The 27246-nt window shown below is 38.4% G+C and overlaps 2 protein-coding genes across 2 annotated transcripts; both read right to left on the bottom strand.

The window, feature by feature from the left end:
• Nucleotides 1–4975: 4975 nt before the first annotated feature.
• LOC139115256 (uncharacterized) lies at nucleotides 4976–14266 on the bottom strand. The gene is made up of 3 exons (XM_070677239.1): nucleotides 14074–14266; nucleotides 11238–11328; nucleotides 4976–9180 (listed from the first exon to the last, which is right to left on the bottom strand). Exons 2-3 carry the CDS (start codon nucleotides 11295–11297, stop codon nucleotides 6157–6159), a joined length of 3084 nt encoding a protein of 1027 aa, XP_070533340.1. The 5' UTR covers nucleotides 11298–11328; nucleotides 14074–14266; the 3' UTR covers nucleotides 4976–6156.
• A 1392-nt stretch (nucleotides 14267–15658) lies between these two features.
• Nucleotides 15659–22623, bottom strand: LOC139115255 (zinc finger protein 19-like). The gene is made up of 3 exons (XM_070677238.1): nucleotides 22562–22623; nucleotides 21700–21785; nucleotides 15659–20751 (listed from the first exon to the last, which is right to left on the bottom strand). The coding sequence occupies exons 2-3, from the start codon at nucleotides 21757–21759 to the stop codon at nucleotides 18778–18780; spliced, it is 2034 nt and encodes a 677-aa protein (XP_070533339.1). The 5' UTR covers nucleotides 21760–21785; nucleotides 22562–22623; the 3' UTR covers nucleotides 15659–18777.
• Between the last annotated feature and the right edge of the window lie 4623 nt (nucleotides 22624–27246).

The following is a 27246-nucleotide window of genomic DNA, read 5'->3' as shown; positions in this document are numbered from 1 at the left end:
GTCAGAAAGCTATTCCAACGTCAGGATCAATTAACCCCCCTTCCCCCCAATATTCAGTAAACGCATAAATCACTGTACGCCGATGAGGGTCAGTGTTGCAGTGTACCATCGTACGATTCTCTTTTATTGGTGTTTGCAAATTAGCGGTATAATCTCATCCGAAATTGACCACCATTTACGCCAGGGGTAGAACGGGGTTACGCACGGGAAATTTCATGATTATTTTTCACTGTGCCCAATGCAGTCGTACTTTATTATTTTTTGACCTTGGCGGAGGGTGTCTGAAAATGTTTAATGTTGTACAGGTAAAATTATATACTGTGAACCCTGCGTGCAGTGGCTACCAACAGAACAAGAAAAAGTTTCTAATATGGAGTAGCGTGATCTGTGACGTGATGAGTCAGGCACAACTGTTCAAGTTGAAGTTTACGAAAGTGGTGAATTTGATGATGCGTATATACTGCATAAGACCAGAGTATCGAAAAGGTAAAACTCGTGACAATGTTTATTTCTGAAACATCATTTATACGGAAAAAATCTTCCATTGCTTTCCAGTATCAACGTGGCCATTGGTCGGCCATTGGCAAAAGTAAGAGAGCTGCACTCAGTTTCACGTAGAGGGTTTTTACACGTAAAACGTCAGCCTGAAAGCGCACCGCTATGAAGGTGCTGATATTTCTTGAAAGGGTGTCCACCAAGTTGAACCTTTTGTTTTAGGTATATTTGCCTTTCAGCGACATATGAGCACATGAAGTGAAAAGGAGTCATGTATCTGTCTGTCTGTCTGCCTGCGTTTGTCTGTCTCGCTGCCTCTGTCTCTCCGAGCCTTTCTGTCGGTCTCTGTCTGTCTGCATCAGTCTGTCAGTCGGTGTCTGTCTATGTGTGTGTGTGTGTGTCTGTCTGTCTGTCTGTCTGTCTGTCTGTCTGTCTGTCTGTCTGTCTGTCTGTCTGTCTGTCTCTCTCTCTCTCTCTCTCTCTCTCTCTCTCTCTCTCTCTCTCTCTCTCTGTCTGTCGGTCTCTGTCTCTGTCTCTGTCTCTCTCCCCCCTCTCTCTGTCTCTCTCTCCCTCTCTCCAAAATTAAACTTTAAAATTAATCTGAGCATTTACTAAGACAGAGCACTGGCAACTGCTTTGCGACTATCTTCATGTCATTGAGAATATTCCAGCATCTCTTCTGTTTTAAATTGGTTCTGGTAATTTCGCTTAACGATGAACACAAATGAAAATTCTTTTACTGACTTATGGGACTGTAAAGTTCAATAAATGCTTGTTTCTGTCAAGTTACTTCCTCAATACAATATCGTAATTATTTATTTATTTATTAATAAATTCTTGTTCAAATTAAAGATCCATTAGCTGTAACTTTGGTCATCTTTTTAATTTTGTTTGTTTCTGTGTATCATCTGCAGTTTCTGGTTTGAATCCCTGAACAATGGAGAAATTCCTAATATTTAGCTCATAAATATACCTTATATGCGTATAATCTGCATTGTTATCGTTTAAATTTTGTATTCATGTCCGGACTAGAATACATTTATCAACAATAACAATGGTCATTTCACATATACAGGCTGTGTTGGCAAGCAGGACTTCGGGCATTGGTCATGATGATCGGATTATAGTAAAATTCTGTAGTTGATACATTGAAACAGAGTGGTGAAAAATTAGTCAACATATGTCCCTTTAAGTAACTTACTCTTTGCAAAGTTTTCAATGAAACATATAATATCATATTTAATAAATCGTTTAAATTAAGCAACCTCCTCATAAGTAAAAAGAAGCTACAATGCTGCATTGTTGAACTTAACCCACGAAGTTCCTCGATCTAAAGGTTGTTTCGTAAGAGAAGTAAACTGCCAAATTATCACATTTTGAGGATGCTGATTTTTAAAACTTGTCCCTGCCAATTGAGCGACTTATAAAGCGGGGTCACTTGCTGAATAATGGAAACAAAACAACAAAACATCATGTTTCCCCCAAAATTGAAAATCTTCCCAGTTGGCAGCATTTCTTCTTAAGATTTTGAATGAATCATTTCATCAGTCATACTAGGTAATCTTGTGAAAATGTTTTGCAAAACAACTATATTTTTTATACAGAGTGTCCAACCGTTGATATTTCAGGAAATGCCAGTATAGGGGCGGTGTTTTCCTCATATTGTTGCGTGCAATCCAGTTGACCGAAATGACATTATAACAACTTATGTGGTTAGTAAATTAGCTGAAGTCAGAGAGCGACGTGTCAGCTTTTTTTATATTGGAAATTTATATAACAGAAACAGTAACGCCCTCATTTTTATATTATTTGATGATGTAAGATACCGTCACGTGATATACACTCACGTCAGATCAGAAATTTTAAAAATGTTCGACCCTCATCTTGTTTAAAATAAAATTTCATCATTTTTAGAAAACAACTTTCCTGTAACATGTCTTATGATTAGAGAACAAAATATATTTTCTTGGGGAAACTCCAATTTTTTGGCCAGCTTCAAAAGTTAATGAGAAGCAATTTGACCCAGGGCTTGTCACAAAAAAGTGTTGAAGGTTTGCCCCCGGTGAGTGACCGTTACGGTAGTATAATCCATATGGTTATATCATGTCATACAGTCACGACATCAATTAGGCTCAAGTATTTACTTGTTCGAAAGGAAGAGACATTGGGTCAGGAAATATTAAACGGAATTTCCTGGAGCATTGAACATGTGGCCAGTTCTGTTTTAGCAACTAAAAAGACCCGAAAAAGACTAGAACGATAAATTAATCCATTCTCGTGATTTACGATCAATAAAGCTTGCAGCTGGTAGATTTGAAATGGAGACAATTGGTCGTAAAGATTCCAAGACAACTTCGCTGGCAGAAGTTACTCTTCCGGTAAGGCTAAAAGACTCTCCCCAGTTGGAAAGACTGGACTGAGCCAACACATAGCCGTTCCATGCTTCCGAGAATTGGAAATACACATACAACACGTGCGGCCAATTGTCCGAGTCGACTTGAGATTTAATGCAGATAACATGCACTTTTGAAACGATCATAGCGAAGGTAAAAAGGTGAAGTTTTCTTAATTAATCTCCTGGACTATAAAAACAACGAGATATATTCGGTGATACTAAAGAAAACGATGGAAGTAATAATGTTCCACATGTTTTCTGGAATGAAATAATACTTTTACTGGTTCCAACATAGACAAACACAACACAAGCATTTTAGTAAACATTTTCCACCTCGGCGAATGAGTGTGCAAAAGTGAATTTCGTAAACACGGTTTTATTGACTTAAAAAGCCACTTAGTGACTTGCACACTAATGAACGCACAGCGGTAATATATAACCCGAGCACCATCGAAGACTTGTAAATTATCACAAGCCAACGGGCGTCCGTGTCAGGACGCCCTCGCTACACCACCATGCAACCCTTTCGTTTTTGTATCACCATTGGCTGCAGTGTCGATTTACCAGCCATACTGGCTATAAATTTCGCATACAATTGATATTCGGTTTCCCTCACGCTGTTATAATGTTTGTTAATAGAAAAATACATAGCTCGAATGATATGATCTGCATTCTATCAAAGAGATGATAGCTGTAAAATAATTATCATATTTTTATTGTTTCAACAAATACTTCTTATTCTTCTTCTCAGGCTCCTAGGGTATGATAATATTAGTCCTGCCAACACATGGAAGTATGAAGCCGCTGCAACGTTGTTGTAGACAAGTGGATTCTTGACCACCTTACCGTCATTCAGCTGCTAGCAATAACATTAGATAACTCTGTATTGAAAAGCTGAACACAAGATTATTACATGGTTTTGGAGTCGAACTGGAAAGTTTTTTACACGGACGGACCAAAATGAACTGGAAAATCATTAAATCTGCCGGTTACAGAGCTCGAAATCATTTCTCTAGCTTTTTTTAACGATTGAAACATTGTAAAATTCCTGTCTGCTTCAGGTGCTAAGTAAAAATCAGACAGAACAAAGTATGGAACCTCCATTTCAATGCTGAACGCAGTCAGGTTTCAAAACAACTCGTAAATCTAGGCAGATCCACCACTTCTCGTTGTCCATATTCTACGAATTCTCTGGGAAAATATTTCTACATGTGTAATCTTACATTCACCGCGTGTGACCAAGGGCGTTGTTCACAAATTATCGGAAAAATTGAGGGTAGGGACGATAATAAATTTGGAAGTGAACTTGATAATTATGGGGATGGTCCTAAAGAAAAGCTATAATTTCGATAGAAATTCCTCCAACTATCATACACCTATATTTGTGATCGTCGTACTGGAACAAGGGGTTTAAAATGTCTCACATTATCACGCACATTGATAGCACACTCTGTAACTATGGTAAGAAAGTCAAAACAATTTACTTGGTTTTTAAAAGTTTAACTCTTTCACAATGGAACGTCGGCAACTCTATGGCAGGGTTGGAATTCTACACGGAGAGATGGGGTATGAAACTATTACACTTCACGTAACTTTTCTTTCGCTGTTTTTTGCTTTGTATGTCAACTACAAGATCTTGTTCTACTCCCAAAAGCATGTTGTAACACTCGCTATTGAGCTTGCCAACAAAGTGTGTCTACAAGGCACTGTTATTGTTTACATTTGAATTACAGTCCTGACCAGAATTCGCTTGTCAACAATAAGGACATGGTCTGTGCATGTACAGACCGAGATGACGAGCTGAATACTGTATCTGAGCATCCTTTAGGGAGTTGACATTCAAAACAAAAACTGTGAAAATTCAAGAGTTAGTGCGACTGACCCTGTTTAGGTTATCAGATGAGCTCCAAAATTTTGACGAACTTGCTCTTCCTTGCACTAGCAAGACATTGTTACTATCTCACAACAGTCATATCACATTCTGCTCTCCTACACACTTGTAAGCAAAGGTACCACACACCTTTCATAGGTTTTAACATTTCCTAGTATACGCAACACACCAATAAAATACTCTGAGATCGTATGCCAAGTATCCAGAAACGAATTTTTATTCCAGTATTGCAAAAGTAACGAGCCCACAATACACTCTTTGTCAGACATTTGAACACGCACAGCGAAACTGTACTGCTCATCTCATCGCCTGAGGGCGCTCTTCCAGCCTCGTCAAAATACATCCTTTAACTAGCTGAGAATTTGCGGTTTTAATTAAGTTGACGATTACCCCTTTTCCTGCCAAGTCCATATTTCACCACCAGGTCAAGATGGTTAAAATCAATTAAAAAAAACGTATTCCATATGATGTATTTTAACATAATGCTGTACATTTGAAGGCTGTTGAAAACCTAATACTGTAAAGTTGATTTTTTTTTGGACAAAAGATGCTGTAACATACCAAGCCAAGTGGGTGAAAATACGTCATTTTCTGGCTCAATACCGCTTTTTACTGACTGGTTTGCTCCTGTAGTTTTAAAGTAAGTGTTTGTGTAAATGCATAGATGGCAATGAATATTTTGACAAAAGTTTTCACCTGCATTCCAAAGATTTGTACATACATTCATAATTCAATGAAAGATCTGAAAATTTGTCAGTGTAGAAAATAGCATACATTTCAAGCACTGTACAAGTTATGTGTCTGACTCCGAGTCTGATTAATTCTGTACAATGTCCAGTCGTCACTCTAAAAGCAGACAGCAGCAAATCTTATAAGGACAGCTTCTGGCCCACTCTATGCTACATATACAATGGGTTACCTGTACTCACAGTGTGAGATTGCTGTGGATAGTTTTGTGCACCCGTTATTCAAATTCAAATATAATCCCACTCAGGCAAACAATGCTGTAATTTGGCTTATATAACTCAAAGTTAAAGTTTCAAAAGAGTTCAATCAGATGTGTGACTTTGTAACCTTTGCTAGGGTACAAGACACATGTATAATATTATAACTGTGCCAATCTTGACAGAAAATTAAAAAAACGTCACAGATTCATGTACAATTTTTTAATCAAAGTAATATTCAATCTTTAATTTAAATTCAATATCACAAATAGGCAATAACACATGAGCCACTAGCTTTCATATTTTGATTCAAAATTAATACTACATGTGCTGGAAGAGTCTAAGTCTTTCAATAAATTTTGTTGAATTTGAGTAACTATCCCCCTCACGAAAATCTTACAATGCCCGTATACTTTTAAGAGAATACACCTTCATTTGCCATTTTCATGCACTTCAAGAAACAAGCCCAAAGTTGCTCCAACGCTGGTATTGAATGACTGCTTACTATCAACAGTGTGTACAGCCTCATGTGCTTTCAGCTTCTTGCCTGACTTGAACCGTTTCTCACAGAATCGACACTGGTGCTTTGCCTTGCCGTGCATATTCTTGATGTGTGCCTCCAGTCTGAATTCGTTTCTGAACTCTTTGCTGCAAATGTGGCACCGGGACAGTTTCTCCCCGTGAACCCGCTGCAGGTGAGCCATCAGCACCCGCTCCGAGGACATGGCTTTGTGACAGATGTCGCACCTGCTGTTTCCAGGGTTTGTGTGGACGTCTCGGATGTGATACGAGAGATAGGAGTTCTGGGCAAACCTCTTTGGGCAGAGTTTACACTTGAAGGGCCTCTCATTGGTGTGAATCTTACGAATGTGGTACTTGAGCATAGATTTGTACGCGAATGATTTATTGCATCCGAAGCACTTGAACTTTTTCTCAATGACCCTCGGCTCTGAACTGTGCATGATTTCCATGTGTTTAGGGAGGTAGACATCTCTTTTCAGTTTCTTTCCACATATCGGGCATATGACTGGCTTGGGGGCAATGTTCAGGTGCTTCTCCTTGATATGTTCTGACCTTTGAACTCTATCCCGAAACGCCTTCCCACAGATGTCGCATTTGAACTTGTATCGGCCGTCGGCTTTGTGTGTCTTTTTGTGTTCTTTCATTTTGTCTGCACTCTCGAATGTTGCCGAGCACACTATACACATATACTGCACGGTGTCCGGGTGTTTGTTCTGCACATGCTCATTCAGCTTGTCTCGCCTGGTCCACGACTGGTCACAAAACGGACACTGATGTTTTTCGCCCTTGTGGGACAGAAGGTGCCTCTTTAAGGTTGACTTATGAGTGTAACCTTTGTTGCACACTTCACAAACGTAGGCATACTTTTCCTTCACCTTGTCTGGGATCTCTGGCGGAGGTTGAACTGGTGGCGCTTCAGGGTGCATTTTCTCCCTGTGGCGCCGTAGAACATGGGGAAACGAGAAACACATGTTACACACATCACAGGTCAACTTTTTCAATTCTTCATGAGTCGCTTTGTGGGCGCGCAAATCATCAGGACTTTGGAACTCTGCCTGGCACAGCGTGCATGGAAACTTCACAGTGTCTGGATGTAGAAGTCTTCTATGCTGTAGCAGAGCTTCACTCGTCGGAAACTTCTCACTGCAAGACTTGCATGACTTGAACTGTGATGGATCTGTGCAGTGACGAGTTTTATAGTGTTTGTTGAGACTCTGCTTTCGTTTGTATGTAATATTGCACTCCTTGCAAGTGAACTCAGTGGGTTTATCCTTGGCGGTCACATTTCTCCTGCTGCGACTTGTTTTTGCATCTTTCAAGGCATTCTGAACGGAGTTCTGATACTTGCTAGGGTGCTTAAGGACACAGGAAATTGATCCCGGTCCCTCTGCAGTGAGCGACAAAACATGCTTCTGGAGTCTGACATTAATGACGTCATTGCGCAGATCAACACGAGCATCCTGTTGTAGCATAATACCTGTGATTTCCTGTGCTGCATCTGGTGAATCATCAAGATCATTTTCAGGCTGGACAACATCTTCACTGGTATCGTTTGTTCTGTTGGAGTTTTGAAGTTTGCTGGTACCATCTTCATCCACTACACTACCCTGCAAATTGTTAGCATTGTTTTCTTGATGTTCAGCACTCAGATCTTCACTCTCATCAGCTTTGTGATCTGAATCATTGAATTCTCTAAGCTTATCTATTGTATGCATGGCTTCTTGTTGGTCACTAGTGTCAGCTACACCTGCCTGTTCAGCTATGGCTTCTGCTTTCCCATGGTCCTTTACTTCATTTGCGTCCTGACATTTGGAGATATTGCAAGCGTCTTTGGTGACATCTTGAATATCTGGAATGCTATCTCCTTCAGCAATACAAGTCAAGCTACCATGTATCTCTTGACAAGTATCTGCACTTTTGTTGACATCACCTGTTTCTTGAGCAGAGACCTGCATATCAATACTGTTTGTTTCTTGGACCATGTTTTCATTCCTGCCAACAACACTGTCAATTACATCAGTAAGACCTTTGAGACTGCTTATTCTGTTAGTTTCCTGGAAGGCACGTGATTCCTTGGACAGTTCATCTGTTACCTGAGTGCACAAAACTTCGTGCCGCTTGTCTGTATTTTCGTTGTCTTGCAACATTTCGGGGATTTTTATTGCTCTCTGTAGATCCTGTGTCGCTGTGATTTGTGACTGGGAGGTGAAGATGTCATACATTTGAGTTTCTTTTGACTGAGTGACAGAGGGTGACACATCTATGGATTTGCTTTCAGGGGGAGGAACTAGAATGTCTTGCTCATCCTCTCCAGATATCACGTTTCCAAGGATGGTAGCATAGCAACCATCGTTAGGCATATAGGGAAATACTGACTTCTTTGGCGAGAACACACCACAGTCGTTTGGTTTTTCATAGAGCTGTGCTAAATCAGTCATTACTTGGTCGTTTCCATGATCCTGGTGAGCAAGTTTCTCTGGGTTGTCGTTGGCCACATTCCTGCTGGGACTGAAACCACTCCTACAGGCATGCTGTCCCATTTTAACAGGGCTCAAGTCAGACAAAGCAAAATTGTTGTAAAATGTGAGTTCATCAACACTATGAGTTTGATCCAGAGGTTGGATTTCACAATCTTCATCCACGGGAATAGAACAGCCACTGATGGTTTTTTGTAGCGCTGAGGCAATGAACGGACTCACTTCCGGGTCTGGACATGGTTCCACTATGTCTTTTGTTGTGGGTATCTCAGGCTCAACGTTTTCAATGATTGGAAGCCCAGTTTTACCATTCACTGGAGTATCTCCTGGTGCTAGCCTCATTTCTCCGGAAGCGTATTCCGTAATGAAACCTAAACTGCCATAATACTGTGAACCCAGACAGTCTGTCACCTTGATGAACACATTACAACCAGCTTCAGACACTAGCTTGTAACCCTGAAATTGAAAAGACAACCAAATCCATTATGATACAACTTCTAAGTAATTCATTTCAGTATTAATACAAGGAGTGAGGAGAACACAATAATGTACAACATACTCTGTATATAAATCAATGTACACTGTCTTTGTATAAATTTAAATGGAATCTGTTCATGCAAGTCTTAGAATTTGTTTCAATATGGGAAAAATCGTCATAAAATGGTTACTGAGTGGCCATCTTGGATTATGTGGCAACATAAGTTGACGAGAAAATGAAAATTATTGTACAATTATCATTGTACCAATTTTGAGTGGGACCAGTTTAGACATGTCTGAGTAATGGCTCTTGACAAGACAGAATCATCACAAACGGTTGTCTGACGGCCATATTAGATCATATCAGTATAAACTGACACGCATACATGTGTGTATGTCTTAGAAGACTGTCCTTGTACTAAGTTTGAATGAAATCAGTCCAGGCACATCTTAGCAAACGTGACAGACAGAGAGGCAGATTTCATCTGCAGGAACTAAAAAGATAGACCTAGACAAAGGTAAAGATAGAGACATACCATAGAAGACAGATAGTTTGCGCATTTTACTAGGCATCAGAGAAAAATCACATAATTTGATAAGTACATCAGGGATGTAGAAATAAGCTGGCAGTGTCAGCTTACATTTACAGAATATTGTGATTTTCTAAACATACATAATATGATTGGGCAAAATTAATTCACAATACTTAACTAGAGTTTTGTTTTTGACTGGATATTAAGTAGTTGAAACAGTTTGTGTTTAGTTGAACTCCGTTAAAACATTCATAGTAGTCTTCCTTGTACTGTTATATGATTAGAAATATAAATCTTGAAAGAAAATATGAGAGGAGTCTATCACACTTTCTTTAATCTCTATCTCAGTTTTGAAAGAGAATTTAATGCCTATGATTTCTTTATCTCTTTAAACAATATCTCAGTTAAATTTAAAGAATTTCCTTCGTTTCATGATCATTATGAGTTTCTAATTACAAGCATGTGTAATGACACCACAAAGAAAGAAAAATTAGTGATTTTGGGTATTTAGTTTGTTAACAGTATGTGGCTTGACTGTGAAGCTCACATTATAAAGCAAATATTTTTGAGTTTCTTTTGCTTAGGTCAAGGGTCAAGATGTACTTTGCAGTACTAGATCGGCCATGTACTCCACTGGCCCTTATAGAGGAAAGTGAGAATTCAAAATGAATGGGGAACAAAGGAAAGATATTTAACACAGACTGAGAAGCATGATGAATACAATATCAGCTACAAATTATTATTGTCTTTCCTCCGAGCGATAAATTTCATATCTGAACTTGATTTTGCATCCCTGAAAACCTGCAAGTAATACTACCAATGAAGTTAATCAACTCTAAAACAGCAGAATCTATTTTTTCAGTTTTGAAAGTTCCATTCAATATAATTAACCTGCTTTGAACTTGACATTGCAGTGATTTCTGAAGTGTGTATCGTATAGAAAGATGGTAAACAAAATATGTATGACTTGAAGAGATAAGTTCTAGGCAAGGTGAATTCAGTCTGACCTGATAATCTTAACCCTTTGAGCACTGTAATTTTTTCACGCAAAAATTTTAGTGCAACATTTTACCAATTTTTATGTATTTTTTGATAATTTTGGACCAAATGGACATTTTAATTCATTTGCTCCACTCTTTTCTCAAAATTTAGGCAAAAAATCCGGGAAAAAATTGGAAAGGGGACAAAAATAGACTTTTGGCACTCAAAGGGTTAATTGGTCCTTTATTTGTCTTAGCTAGAGGAACTCTGAACATCGAACTTGAGCCAAAAATATCTGTATTTCGTACACAAGTTAAAAATGCCACAAAATATATTTTTGATATTTCTGTGACAAAGATACAGAACTTGGGAGGATCTGTGTTGGGAACTGTTGCGAGTGGAATAATGGATGTACAATGAACACGCTCATTGAATAAATTGGTTGTACTGTCAACTGAATTCAACTGGTGGACAGTAAATCATTTGTAAGACTGAGGTTCAACACCATTAAATGATACTTACCTGCTGGAATAATTCTCTCTTCAGCCGTTTGAGGTCTTCTAACTGTAACACCTGCGTCATTGTGTTTAACTTTGAGACGCTGTCAGGTAAACTGGAAGAGAAAGGGATAAGGTATTAATGATGGTGAGCAAATATAAGTTTTAATTTCCTCACATCAAACTACTAGTAACTGTCCATTGAAGGTTCCACAGTTGGGCCATCTTTAATTATACATAGGGCCAAAGTCCCTGAAGCTACAATAGACATGGATACAAAATTAAGTATTTACTGACTGTATGAAATTATCTCTCTAGGGTCATCCTACGGACCTTAACCCTTTCACCCCAGTTCCCTGTATAGAGGTCCAACTTTACCATAGAAAACAATGGATTTGGGACGAACCATGGTGGTGAAAGGGTTAAAACCAAATATTAACCCTTTTCCTGCCAGACAGTATCACTTCCACATTAGCCAAGTCAGTAAAAAGGGGTATTGAGCTAAAACATGACGTATTTTCACCCACTAGGCTTGATCTGTTACAGCATCTTTAGTCCAAAAAATCAATTTTACAGTATTTATGTTTTCAACAGCTTTCAAATGTACAGCATTATGTTACAATACACCATATGGAATATGTTGTGTTTCATTAATTTTAACCATCTTTACCTGGTGGTGAAATATGGACTTGGCAGGAAAAGGGTTAAAGCTGTCTGACCAGCGGTTTTGAAAAAACAAGACCCAACAGTTGACAGAGCTCTGCTGTGTTATGTAGAGAATACCTTTTTGAGACACATGTATTGATGAAGAAGGTGGATATCTTTGATAGCTCATTTCAGGATGGCCAGACCAAAAATGGCAAAATTAGCTGCAAAAATACAAAATTGAAGATTTCATTATAATTTCAAAGCCTAGGAACCTGTATACCAAATATCAAAGCTATCAAATGAGTAACTTTTGAGAAACACATATTTTGACCAAAAATGGCAAAAATTGACCAAAAAATACAAAAATTGAAGATTTCATCAAATTTCAATATATCACACTAAGACAACCCCTAGGAACCTGTATACAAAATATAACAAGCATCAGACAAGAAGTTTTTGAGAAACACATTTTTTGACCAAAAATGGCAAAAATTGACCCAAAAATACAAAATTGCATATTTCATCATATATTCAATATATCACATTTAGTTCATCTGTAAGAACCTGTACACCAAATATCAAAGCTGTCAGACAAGTGGTTTTGATTAAATAAAGTTTTGACCAAAAATGACAAAAAATTTCCCTAAAAAAATACAGATTTGCATATTTCATCACAATTTGAAGAAATCTAGGTTGGGTTATCCCTAGGGACCTGTATAATAAATAACAAAGCTGTCTGACCAGCGGTTATGAAGAAGATCTTTTACCAAAAACGTCTTTTTTGGCACTTATTTGCATATTTTCAACAATATAAAATAAATTAAAAAAACTAATTTCTCATAATGATACTTTTAATCTACACAACAAATATCAAATCAGTATGTACTATGGTTCTCAAGATATTTGAGTGGTTGGACGCCTCACAAACAGACAGACATACATACATACATACATTGTACAGACTGATAACGGACGCCGGACGGATTCCAATCCCAATAGCTTCTATAGACTATAGTCTATAGTAGCTAAAAATGGTGAAAAAGACATGTATGTATAGCAACGTATGCAAGTACATATGTAAATATGCGTTGACGTGTTCAAGTACCAGTAACAGTGTATGCATTACATGTGTACATATTTCTATGTTATGAACCATTTTTATTTATGCTTGAAACAGTGTGTGTGTGTATGTATGTATGTCTCTGTCTGAAGTTTTTAAAACTGCATAAATCAATTGTTATTGGTTGATTTTGGCAGGGCTGTGTGTTACCGGCGTTATACGGCCTTCCACCACAGTGGTGGGAGACCGAATAACGCCAGTAACACACAGCCCTGCCATGCAAAGCTAGTTGATTGTAAGCTGCAGGCAGTTGTGCAAATCACCTGAAGAAACTGGCTCACTCGAATGACATTCACAGTACTGTTAACTCTACTTGCACAGATTGTTTCTGAACGAAATGTCATGTGAATCACAATGTCTGTGGCAAAGCATGTGTTACTTTAAAATGCTTATTGCATATCTAGATCTCTCTCTCTCTCTCTCTCTCTCTGTGTACACAACCCCAGAGCAAATACAACTCAACAGTTTACAGCTAATAAAATCAAGGTCACACGCACTGTGCATACTTGAAGACTATCGTTGAGAGATAGTTTATGGCTTGTGGGATGGGTTCGCTACAATACATTGAATAGCGAAGGAATGACAAACATGCATTCACTATGGCGTCCGATCATGAGACACTGAAAGACAAGTTCAAATGTGGGTAGAAAAAAATCTGACTAAAGGGTCCATTGTTTTGTCTGTGTTTTACAATAGCCGATACTGACAGCGTTTCGTGCTCGACTGTCTCTGCCAGCCAGTGGGTTTTACGTCATGTCACGTAACATTTTTCATGTTATGCGTGCCGCAGTGCAGAGCCATACCAGGGACGTCAAGAAACTAGTGCAATAAACGGCAATTCATTTCTCACTTTTCCGGAGCCAACAACTCGCAAAATAAGCGTGTATTGCTATTCTGGCCTTTTTTCACGTGTACTTTAGTTATCTGACACTTCACTGAATGAGTTGCTTTGGGAGAAACCAAAACAAAGTACCTCATTCATTTTCCAATAGCGGATACTAAAAGTATCATTGGAACTGGCTGGTTGGCGTGCGTGGCAGGCAGGCCCATTCCACACTAAAAATGCCACCAAAATATATCATTGTCTACATACCTAAATGTTGGTGAACAGTCTCACAGAGCTCGAATGCAGTAGCCCCTTCAGTTTCGAGTTGCGCACCTGTCGACAGTTGGCACTTCTAGTGGGCATGGTCATAAAGGAAGGAACCTTCCACTGCACCGCGCCACAAGCTGATGTGGTCAGCGCACCTAACCTTTCACCGTCCTTGCTGGCAAGGCCTCGTTGTGGTCATAAAGTACGCCCTCTATAAAGAATTTCACAATTACTATTGTTTTGTTGCTTCAACGCAAAAATTCACATACTGGACCTTTTCAAGTTTTTTAGATTAGCTAACAATTCGACCACCAATATTTCTTCGGAAAAATAACTTTAATTTACCTCATATGATTCGACCACCGGCTAAAATACAATTTCACAAATTTCAATTCGTTTGACCGGATGACTTGGCCTTAAAGTTGGTAACTCAATGAATCATATTTCAAGGCATTAAAAACAAAAACAGCATTACAATTACGTCTGGCACTGTGAACAGAAGACATAATAGGCAAAGACAAAATAGCTTGAAAAGTGAAACTACAGGGAAGTATTTCTTTACCCCTTCGCTCCCTGCCGAACTTTATTGCGTGAAAAGGACAGACAATCTCAATTGTTTATAACAGTTTTTTGATCTGCCCTTCTCGGAATTTTCACAATCTTATTTTTCCCATAAAGTTAGGCAGGGATTGCAGAAATTTTAATGGTCAAATGTCTGTAAAGCTAACGTCATTTGTTTCTTAATCGCTTGTTGTTATTCTTTATTTTGAAAGAGAACAGTGGAAGTTGCCTTGAGTAAAGATTGTCACTTTTTGTCAACATTACTTCGAACCACATCATAGCTAAGCTTCATGGATTTTAGAACTAGTGTTAGCATTAATTCAAAATGCACTATATTCTAGCGAAGAAAGGAGACAGTATGGAAAGGGGAGCCAACGGAAGTTTTTGAAACTGTATAAATAAATTCTTATCAGTTGATTGTACGCTGCAGGCAATTGTCCTGATCACTGGAAGAAACTGACTCACTTGAATGAAATTCACATCTGATGTTTTTGTGACTGATTAAACTAAGCTTGTCAACAGGCAAGATTACTTTATGAGATTGTGGGCCTTATGTTCAATGGAGATCATCTTGTTTTGAAGGAGTGAAATTATTGGGAAATGTTGGCTACCGTTTGCAGAGATGTCAAATTGAAGTATCTCTCATGAATATGAATTGGTCTTGGGGGAAAATTGAGTTGTTCTGATTCTGAATGGTCAAAAAGATGAAAGAGAGCCTTTCTGTAGAACGAAAGTTACTATGAATAAGGAGCTTGTGAATGTGATATCACAAAAAAAGTAAAACTTTTCCTTCACTCATAAAAGGAACAAAAAACTTTCCTTTGCTATATACAATTTACAGTTTTGAAGTTGAGAGGATGTGGTTGCTTTGTCACAATAAACATTAAATACATCAAAATAAAATTGAACTTCCTTTAGAAGGGAGCAGTGCTGAGAAACTTTCTACTTATTTGAAACATCTTCTACCATACATTCAAAATCCAAGGAGAGCTGATGTGGAGGAGAACAACAAGTGAAACATGCATTGTTTGGAAAAATCTTGTTTATTCGTCAATTAAGTGGTATATACATGCATGAAGTAAATGCATCTCAACGTCCCAACCTTCCAACTGTAATTTAACAAATCCCTGATGCCATAAGTAAACATTTCTCAATGATATCAATCTGCAATCAAACCAATGAACAGAAAATATAACATCACTTTGTTCAAGCCCCCTTTTCAGTAACAATACGGAAACTAACATTGGCGAGAGATTTCTTCAATTTGTTGATCAACACTTCCAAAGTCTAGACTACACAAGATGTTCAACAGAAACACAATTAAAGTGACCTACAGTTGCATGGAGAATGTGGTCTGTATAATGCAGCAGTCAATGTCAACCCCCACCTTGGTGCATAGTGGGGAATTTGGAAATTAGTCTTTATGAAATTTGTCAAATGCCCCACCCCCTGGGGCAAGACAGTATGGAAAATCCCTACCTAAAACAAGTAAATCCCCCACATTCCCCATTGGGTCATAACTTCTGTGCTTGTCCGTTAAAGTGACTAGAATGAATCAACATGAGGCAATTGCCCCACCCCCTCAGGCATAGTTTCATAGCAAAAGTGGTCTAATCCCCAACATTTCTCCCGTATCGCCTGAGGTTGGGTCAGTGGAGGATTACATTGACTGCTGTATAATAAAATCATATAATAAGACGGTAATTGCTGGAGACCAGCGTCAAGATTACAAGATATAAACATAGGGCCAAAGTCCCCGAAGCTACTATAGACATGGATACAAAATTAAGTATTTCCTGACTGTATGAAATTATCTCACTAAGGTCATCCTAGGGACTTGTAAACCAAATATTAAAGCTGTCTGACCAGCGCTTTCGAAAAAACAAGCGACCCAACAGTCGACAGAGCTCTGCTGTGTTATGTAGAGAATAACATTTTGTGATACATGTATCGATAAAGAAGGTGGATACTTTGATAGCTCATTTCAGGATGGCCTGACCAAAAATGGAAAAAAAAATTCCGCAAAAATACAGATTTGCATATTTCATCACAATTTTAACAAATCTAAGTTGGGTTATCCCTAGGGACCTGTATACCAAATAACAAAGCTGTCTGACCAGCGGTTATGAAGAAAAAGATTTTATACCAAAAACGCCTTTTTTGGCATTAATTTGCCTATTTTCAACAATATCAAAAAATTAAAAAAACAGTTTCTCAAAATCATATTTTTCATCTACACAACAAATACCAAATCAGTAAGTACTGCGGTTCTCAAGATATTTGAGTGGACAGACGCCGCACAAATGGACATACATACATACATACATACATACATACATACAGACTGACGACGTACGCCGGACGGATACCCATCCCAATAGCTTCCATAGATCATAGTCTATAGTAGCTAAAAATAGTATATGTTCTGATGACGACACTTTGAAATCACCTGAGGTTTTTTAACTGCGTAGATTTATCAACATTGATGATATGTAGCTTTTCTGAAAGACAAAGATTTCATCACTTGCATTAAAGCATGGACAGTAGATGATTGAATATGATGAATGAATTGTGTCTTGATTGTGTAATCAGTGTGGCATACAACACCTTATATTAGAATATGGTATGGTCACTGGGGTTCGAACACTTGGCTTTTCACAGCAGTGAAACACATGTACAGAAGGAGACTTACAGGACCAATATAGCTGTAAGTATTGATGATATTTCAATTAGTTGGCAGTACCAGCAAAATGTTGATACCGTTTTCTTTTTCTTTTAATGTGTGTTGAAATGCTGGGGACTTGCCTTGCCGATACCATACAGTGTTCTTCGACTGAAAGATCTGTTGCTTGAGGGCGCTCTACACTTCCCCAGTTGTTCCACAGTGCATTGCCATTGCTGCATCAAACACTGTATATTACACTCCAAACAATGAAAACTTACTGATTTTGTGTTGTACAACAGATTGTTATACAAGAATGACAAAATTTGCAGTGCCAAATAATGTCCTGTGTATATTCTGTCTATCAACGATGAAAATATAGGTCAGGGTGTAATCTGCCATAGAGTTCTATGAGTAACATACCCTGCGTGTACCCTACGCTAAAAAGTTCTATGCATAACGTATGTGTTTTATACCCTAGCATGCTCTGCATCATGGAACCAGTAAAAGAACTAAAGGCAGTGTTGACGTGTCAAACTTTAGGTAATTGACCATGAAGTAGAAACTGTGTTTTACGAACAGAACAACTAGAAAATACTTTGGTCAAACTTCTTTACTGAAAACCATCACACCACATCATGTCAAACTATGGTTCAAATTAACCAGTACAGCAAAGTTTTACAACTGTAGTGTATTCACTTTGCATTCAAGAACCATTGGCTTTATCCAATATTGATGCAATGATTAACGAAAATTCTCAAATTGACCTTCTCAACAATCATCATTTTGACTTCTTCATCACTTGAAAACATTTCCTCATCTTTGGGTGAAATTTACAAAACTTTGCACAAATTTTCAGAACTTTTTTTGAAGGAAAACCACATTGAAACATGCAAGACAATATTTGGCTGTTGCACTGACCCACAAACTGTTCTGTGGTGAGATGCCTGTTTGTGCATGCAGCACTTACTAGTTGAGCAATATACCAACAATAACAACATACATGTATTGATTGGCTGATTAACCTATTTGTTGATCAGGAGTACACAGCATGCTATTTCAAATGTACTTTTGCATGTACTTGCATATTGTGATGAAAATTAGTAGCATATGAGCATTCACTACATTTGTATCGATTCACACCAGTGTGTATTCCCTCATGCACTTTCAAGTACGCGGCAGTTTTGTACTTTTTGTGGCAGAATCGACAGGCATGCTTTCGGTCTCTGTTGTGTACCAACTCTACGTGATTCCTATGGTCTCCTTTGCTTTTAGAAATCTCACCACAAATTTGGCAGAGTACCATCTGTTCCCTGTGACTCTGTGACACATGCACTTGGAGGCTATGTTGAGAATCTGCCACTAAGCCGCAAATTTCACAGGTGCAGCTGTCGCGATCCGTGTGCACGTCTCTAACGTGAGTTTCCAGGTCACACTTTGTCACAAAAGCTCGGGGACAAACCGTACACTGCAAGGACTTGTCATTGGTGTGTTGACTGCGGGTGTGGACACTCAGCTGTGCTTTGCTGAGAAACAACTGGCCGTACCACAGACATTTGTAATTCTTTACGCTCTGAGCCGTGCACAAGTTTCATGTGACTCTTAAGGCAGACTTCAGTTTTCAACATCTTGCCGCACACATGACAAATTGATCGTGGAAGAGATAGACCAAGATGTTTCACCTTTACGTGGTATAACATCTTGGTCCGGTGATAGAATGCCTTGTCACATATATGACACTTGAACCTGATTCTTCCATTGACCTTGTGGATTTCTTTGTGCTTCCTCAATTCATTCCAAGTGTTGAACTTTGCAATGCACACATGGCAGGAGTATTTTACACTTCCTGGGTGAACTTTCTGCATATGCATTCTTAATGAGTCCTCCCTCATGTATGTCTTGTCACAAAGTGAACACGAAAATGTCACTTTTTCTCTCTCATGGGTTTGGATATGTCTTTTAAAGGTCATCTTATGCATATAGCCCCGTTTACATAGATCACAATAAAATTTGTGGTTCTCTCTTGGTATCTCATTTTTCTTATCTGTAAGTGGAGGTGCATCTGGGTGTTCACGTTCTAAATGAATCCGTAGCTTATTGCGAGATGATAGGCAAATCTGGCAGACAGCACACTTCAGGTGATCCAATTCCTTGTGAGTGGCTTTGTGCGCCCTCAATTCACTTTGGAGGGAAAACTCTGCTGGACATAGCCTACAGCCGAACTTCACTGACTCTGGATGCTGTGAGCGTTTATGCCTGAGCAACGCTGTGAAGCCTCGAAAGCCCTGGCCACACACTTGGCAGCTGAACAGATCACTTTCAGAGTGTTCAGCTTTGACGTGTTTAACTAGACTCTTCTTTAAGCCGTACAAAGCATTGCATGTCTGGCAGACAAATGGTCTTTTCTCATCAACAGATTTGTTGGTTTTGCGTACTTTCAACGTCTGTGAATCGCTATTTAACTCTCCTGGCTGGAGTAGTGAGTTTTCCATGAGTACCGGTTCTTCAATGACAACACAAGTCTTCTCAAGTTCCTCATTCATTTGTTGTGGTAGAAAACTCTCGCTATTGAGAGTCTGTGTTTTTCCGATGATATGGTTAGTTTGAGTCTCTCCAGACACATCAAGTGGAGTGTCTGTGTCTGTAACACTATCACATTGCTCCAAATCATTTGACTCACTTGAAGACTTCTTGAAGTAGGAATGGTCAACATAATCGTGAGCGTTCCTCCCTGAATACACATACAGATCACTGTTTGGATGTTTAGTCAATAAAATCGTACGTGTCTCTTCAACTGTCTGGATCTCCTTTCTCTTTTTTGGTGACACACTCTCGTCTGTGTGCGTACTGCTGTGGGCACGCCGTTGACCGAAAGTAAGTGACCATTCCAAACTGTTTTCACCAAATTTGGGCTTCTCATTGTCCTGTATGGCTCCCTGCTTACTTTTCATTGTGGCATTTTTTTGATTAATTTCACCACATTCACTGTCACTTTCATCATCTGCAATATTCTGATTGTCATTGTCACTATCATTGGATATTCTATCTACTTCATTATTGTAGAACGTATCCTCATTTAAAACTTCTATGGTCTCTCCTATATGGTCTTCATCAAATATTGCGATGCATTTCTGGATAGCTTCATTCAGTTCTGACGTCTGAGCTGGTGTATGTTTGTGTCTTGATGGCTTGGCTGCTGTACTGGTCAAGTCACTCTCCGAAACTGACGCCAAGTTGAACTGGTCGGGCGTTTTTGGAGGGGCATTGTGCTGGATGTTTTCTTTCACTGGAAGCCCACTTTTGCCGTCCACCAGAGTATCTGCTGGTGTTAGCGTCATTCCTGAGTCTGAAGCGTATTCCATGAGCAGACCGATACTGCCATAATACTGTGAACTCTGGCAGTCTGTCACCTTGATGAACACATTACAACCAGCCTCAGACACTAGCTTGTAACCCTGAAGTTCAAAAGCAAAATGTTAGCACAGCAGGTTGACTTTGCAAGAATGAAACAGGAGATGAACATGTTTACCAAATACATCATACAGGATGCATCTTAATTACATGAAATCTAAGTATCACCATAAATATTTTTACAATATGAACTTATTCATGCCACAAATTATTTGCTTTGGATAAGTATTTGCTTATTGCTGAGCTTCACATACATGCAATACTGTAGTATTTTTGCAAAGGTTTACACTACTTCCATACTCAAGTAAATGATATGAAAACCCATGTAACAAGTCTGTTGCTTCCTTATGGCAAAATTTGCATTGATATACCCACTATTACTCCCTAATAGGGAACCTCACTAAAATTAACCGGGATGGCATGCCAGCATCCATAATAAAAACCACCAAAATATAGCAATGCATCTGCTTTTATTTCAGACATTTTTCATTTTATATCAGGGTTCCGAATAACCAGTGGTCATCAGTCACAAGAACACCTACTTTCTCATATCGACAATCAGTTTCTATTTTTGGTGGTCCATCTTGACCACCAAGTTTTCATTGGTCATGCTAGTACACTGCAGAGTTGTAAACCATCAGCTCACCTTCCACCCCTATGGCCCTAAACCTCCACAAGAATCTTAAAACTCTGATAGAGACCGATTTTTTTGGATCACCATCATTATGCTATTGACCACAAAAACTTGAATCTGGTGGTCAACCTTCACCACCAAACAAATAAATTTCGAACCCTGTATATGCTAAATTTGATATCAATTTGTTGGCCATCAATTCTATACAATGGGTTGTATTTTATAAATTAAAACATCACACTTCATTTGTTGCTTTGTAAATGAATTACTGTAGTGTAGTCATATTTTCATTCAGCAACAATTCTTGATATTATCAACATTTCTTGTTCAGAGGACAGTTTTATTGAGGAATTCATACCTGTTGAAACAGACTCGATTTCATCTGTTTGATCTCCTCTGCTTTCAAAACTTTTGACATCTTGGAGTTTCCAGTATCAACTGAATCTGTGCCAATGAAATAATAAAAGCTGCTGGTGAATTCACTCAAAGGTCAATGACACCTGGCAGAATTCAACATAGTGGATCCATGGCGGTGTGTTTTCAGTGGTGGCGGGGCACCGGTTAAATCGTAAAAGTCAAAACAACAAGCTCGTAAAAGGCAGGAATCCCGTCTGAAAACACCACAGCTAAAGTCAACATAATTCTCAGTCTCTTTCACATCTCAACACTGCATAAATGTAATACCGTACAGAAATCTTACTTGTGAGGGAGCTCATTTTGGATGCGATCGGTTGTTAGATAGGGCACTTTTTCTATAGTTTTGCCCGACATATCAGATAAAGAGTCAAGGATTGACTCTTCATGTGCGAATCCATGAACATGAAAATAATTTCTCCTATCGATATGAAACTTTTGCTCAGGGAATGTACTGGTGTTTATGAACACATATGTACTTCAATTGATAAAACAACACCGACATTAGCTGCAAAATTGTAGCTCTACGGTGAGGTGGTCGGTGTGTATTGGTTTTTAGCGAGCTCGCCCACAGTAGCTGCAGTACGGTAGCTCGAGGTTTTGCCTTGGTATTTGCCGTCCGACCCAAATACCCAGGCAAAACCTCGAGCTACTGTACTGCAGCTAGCCCACATGTAGAGTTACAGTGCCTAAGGCCCTGTAGCGCCGCAGATGGCGCGGCGTTTTGATGTAAAATCCCCTAATATTACTGCATTTGGTTGTACCAATTTATCACTGCTGAAGAATAAACACAATACTACACTAACCTTGTTTTTATGGGGTTTGGTATTTGTTCAAGCACGTCGATGGCGACTGTGCATAAACCAATATTGAGCGTGTTTCTCTGGGCGCTGCCATTACCGGAAGTGGATGGTGGGACATCCCGGGCGAATTTTAGTGCGCATGCGTTATATTTACATAAGAATTTGCATATCACTGTCACTGGCAGACGTAGACGAGGCTGCGCCCACTGGGGGGAAGAAATAAGGGACGGTTCAGAATTTACTTGCAGGGGGGGTGGAGGATTTTCAGAGAGGGGGGGGGGGGCACCCATTTTTTCCCAAGAAAATTTAGGGGGGGGGGCAGACAAAAATACCACAATCTTTAAGGGGGGGGGGGGGCAAGGAAAAAAAAACATCAATTCAATATTTGCCCAGAATTTCTGATCTCTACAAAAGAGAACCATAGACGCTACCTGGGTGACATATAAACTCAACATGTTTAGTTAAACTCCTTTAGCTGCCAAATTCGGTAATATTCACAGTGGTTTGTTTTATGCATCTACTGCAGTATCTTGTTCTCCTCCCTGAAGGGTCATGAAATGTCCAGTATTTAGCATGTCAACACAAACAATACAGTGAACAGTCAGGGTTGTTTTTGTTGAAAATAGATCTCGGATCAAGTCCAGACTAGAATTCATTTATCAACAATAACAATGGTCATTTATGTTCACACTGGTATGGTACTAAATACAGCATTGGGTGTTCTATGTAGTGATAGAATAACAAACAAATGCTGATACAAAGAGATGAACATTGAACAAATGCTAAAAATTACAGCAAATGTCTTTTAGGTTGGGTTACCTTGTAGCTTGTAAAGCAGTTGAAAGTTGCATGATAAAGAAGTCTTAATTTATTCAAATGTATGCAAATCACCCGATTTCTTGGCTTCTTTTGCCTCCCAATTTCAAAATTTCCAAAGAATTTAACTCCAATCCGGCTGGGTCAAATTTTCTGAAATTCACATTATGTTTTTTAAATGCTATAGAACAAAACGACTATCAATTGGTTTTGTTTGGCAATAAAGCTCTTACATTTTTAATAAGAGGCATTTTGAATAAGAGGCATTTTAATTTTGCTGATCATGATTTTAATCAATTATTAGAGTGTCAGTCTTACATTTCAGAAAATAATGTCTAGTTTTTGAATTAAATTAATTTTTATCATTTATACCAAAATTGAGGTTTTTTACCCCAAATATACATCCACTTCATCCTTTGAGTAAACTACTGCTACCATACTAAACTTTAGAATCTCTGCTTTTTGAAAATATACGGTATGAGGGGGTTTCCTTGTCATCTTTGATGAGAAATATTGCTTTGAAAACAACTGTGTTGGCAACATGCAGCTCCAAAACAAAACGACTTGCTACTCTGCCACTTCTTAAAGTAACATGGTCACGTTGGTTCTCTGGGATTTTGTCAGTGTCAGTGTCTGTGTCACTATCATATTCAGAACCAACTCCATCATCATCACTCTCAATGACTCCATTGACAGAGGTTTCCAATTCAGAGTCACTGCTATCTGACTCTGACTCATCTGTGACATAAGTTGTTACAATATCTTTCCCTGACAGATTTCTTAAATTGAATGAAGGTTGTGCATGTATATGTGCGGTTATAATTTGAACTTTTTCAGCTTTCAATTTTTTTTGTTTTGGTAATTTATGTTTATCAAGGTATTTATCAAATTCTTTTACGTTTAAATTTTAAAGGTTCCCACTCAAGAGCAAATTTAACCAGTCATAGTCCTCGTATTTTTTATCCTCTCTTCTTTTCTGCCACTTTTTTCTATGTTTCATTCTCATCAATTTTACCCTTTCTACATTTTTTTTTTAATGTTCTACATAACTTTTTACAGTGCTTACATCTACTATAAACTTTTTTGAAAATAAAGTTATGGCCGTCTCATCTTCAAGTTGCTTTTCAGCTAATAGTTTTTTAATGTTGAAAATAAAAATATTATGTATTACTGTCAAAAATGGTGAAAAATTTACAAAAGGGTTGATTTTCCAATAATCCTGTATGTGCATCCAGAAGATCATGTGGCACTGCATCAATGCTATGGTGTCGGATTGTTGAAATATTGTGTACACAAGAAATTTTCTGTAGTCCAAGAAGTGATCTCAGTGTGTATGAGGCTAGGAGAAATGTGGATAGGCTTACACATTGTGTATTGATGCTAATACTTTTGTGTCCCATTCATTCTGATATGTATAATCAAAGATTTAAATTCTCAGTGGCGGCTGGCAGAAAAGGCAAAAAAAAAAATTAACATGTATTGTTTCGTGTCATCTGAAAACATGGGCATCATGACTATTTTAAAATTAAAGTTTGTTAAAAAAATGAAATATGAATGCTCTGTCAATTTTGAAAAATACTGTTGACAAAATGTGAACTTTGACTTACACAGGGTTATCTGCATTTTAATATGAACATTGGATTGTGAATGGAATGAGCAGAATAACATGTGAATTCATGTTTTGGATAAGGTGTCTTGTTCAAGAAATGTTCTAAAATATTCCTCAGCATTGTTGCTTTCAGTGGCAGCTACTTGGTTTTATGACAACCAAATTAGAAAAAAAAGAGAACATTAAAAACAAGTTAGCTTTCACCAATTTTAATTGCTAATGTTTAAAACTTTTAGCGTAAGTCTGCAAATATTCAGCATCATCAAATGAAAATGTCTGCTGAACTTGTGCATGTACATGTACATCTCACTTTCCAGAAATATCTGGATATCTGCAAATGATCACGGTACCATTAAACTTCCAGATATATATCACTTTGCCAATTATCTGCTCCTCTGATTTTCTGTTCACCATTTCTAACTGACATCTTTGCTTGTCTTTGTGTGCATCATATGTATCAGTGAGACATAACGAAAAAAGTATTCATATTTAGTAATTGACTTTTCTTCAGAAATTTACAACCAGATATGTTTATTGCTACCCTTTCCAAAAGTGTGCCACTTGCAGTCCCTGCAAATCATTCTTTTTATAGTCACATAACCCTGAAATGATTTGTTATATCATCGATTAAATGTCCACTACAGTTCCTGCTACTTGTTAGACTGGATATGTCTATAGTGTATAAGCATGCATGTATATATTAGGGGGGGAGCATGCAAAAAAAAAACCCCAGGAAAGATGAGGGGGCCATAGATTTTTTCTATAATTTACTAGGGGGGGGGGGCGTGGAAAAAAATCACCCAGAAAATAGAAAATCCTCCACCCTCCCCTTGGAAGTAAATTCTGAATCGTCCCTAAGTCCCTTGGGGTGGGGAGGGAGGTTTTTTGTGCAACGGTTTACCTTCTTTGGTTTTATTTATTTTGACTCTGATATTTCAAATGAAGAGGTCAACTCCAAACCGTCTGACTGCTGTAGTTATTACTACAAGTAATTTTATTAATTTTGACTGTGGTATTTCAAAGAAAGATTTCGACTCCACACGTACCGTTTGACTGCTTTATATAATACCGACAAGTCCTTATCTCCTCTTCAACTTGTGTATACACCACTATAATTGCTCCGAAAACATTGCGAACTTGCTAATCCGCTGTCGGTATCAGCGGATTAATTGATTGAGTCAACACCACAGCGTCACACACGTAGTATTAAAAAAGTCCCGGATACGCTTACGAGAAGGTTGCTGCGGATCCGTAGCCCTACCACTCCCATTGCTGGTTGTGTTGGGGGAGTGAGCTCTCCCCCAACACAACCCACAAAGGGAGTGGTAGGGCTACGGATCCGCAGCAAATGAGAAGGCAACTTAAAAGTCTGAGACACAAACTTTTCACAACACAAATTTACGTTGTACGTTTGATCTATTGAATATAGTCCGAGATAGTCACGCCATGGAGCAAACTATTAAAATCTGGAACATTTTACAAGGCAAACACCACTGCAAAACGATCCAAGCAAATGTCAGCGCCTTTTTATCGGCAGGTAGGAAGCTATCGATAATGTTGCCTGCCGACAATGATCACTAACAGTTAGGAAAGAAATGAGAAGCTATTAGGCCTAAAAGAGACTTCGTTTCCAAAATTGCTGTTGTATTTTCTATTTACCGTGATATGAGCTTAGGGACTGGTCATTTTCTTCGGCCGGGGGGGGGGGGGGGGGGGGGGGGGCCGGTGGATGTGGCCGACGTCAAAAAGGGGCGACCCATTCCAATTTTGAAAAACAGGGTGACCCCCCTATCCCAAATTTCGAAAACAGGGTGACCCCCCCGCACGCGACAACTGTAAAACAAAAGGTGGAAAATATAAAAAATGACATAATATATATATATATATATATATATATATATATATATATATATATATATATATATATATATTATATATACACACACTGAGTTGATCAGGATAATCTAAAATATTACATTTCCACTACAAATTTGTTTCGTATAGGCTGCAGAGCCGCCTACACTCATCGGGTGGCTGTCGATCACATATATATATATATATATATATATAATATATATATATATATATATATATATATATATATATATATATATATATATATATATATATATGTGTGACTATATATATATATATGTGATGATAAATATATATATCACCTCCTCAGAATATTTTGGGTAAATGAAAATGGTTATGTGCACTGGACACGCGAAACTGACGACGATTTGTAATTTTCATCTCGCCA

Source organism: Ptychodera flava, chromosome 17 (genome assembly GCF_041260155.1).
Source record: "Ptychodera flava strain L36383 chromosome 17, AS_Pfla_20210202, whole genome shotgun sequence".
NCBI classification, from domain to species: Eukaryota; Metazoa; Hemichordata; class Enteropneusta; family Ptychoderidae; genus Ptychodera; species Ptychodera flava.
Note: the sequence above shows the minus strand (reverse complement) of the source record. Positions and strands in the feature narration are given on the sequence as shown.

Bases quoted from the DNA above. Each gene is read 5' to 3' on its own strand.
- LOC139115256 (XM_070677239.1), bottom strand. From the start codon at position 11,297: ATGACGCAGGTGTTACAGTTAGAAGACCTCAAACGGCTGAAGAGAGAA. The intron at 9,181-11,237 runs GTAAGTATCATT...TTTCAATTTCAG, and splicing joins AGAGAGAATTATTCCAGCAG to GGTTACAAGCTAGTGTCTGA.
- LOC139115255 (XM_070677238.1), bottom strand. From the start codon at position 21,759: ATGTCAAAAGTTTTGAAAGCAGAGGAGATCAAACAGATGAAATCGAGT. The intron at 20,752-21,699 runs GTATGAATTCCT...TTTGAACTTCAG, and splicing joins AATCGAGTCTGTTTCAACAG to GGTTACAAGCTAGTGTCTGA.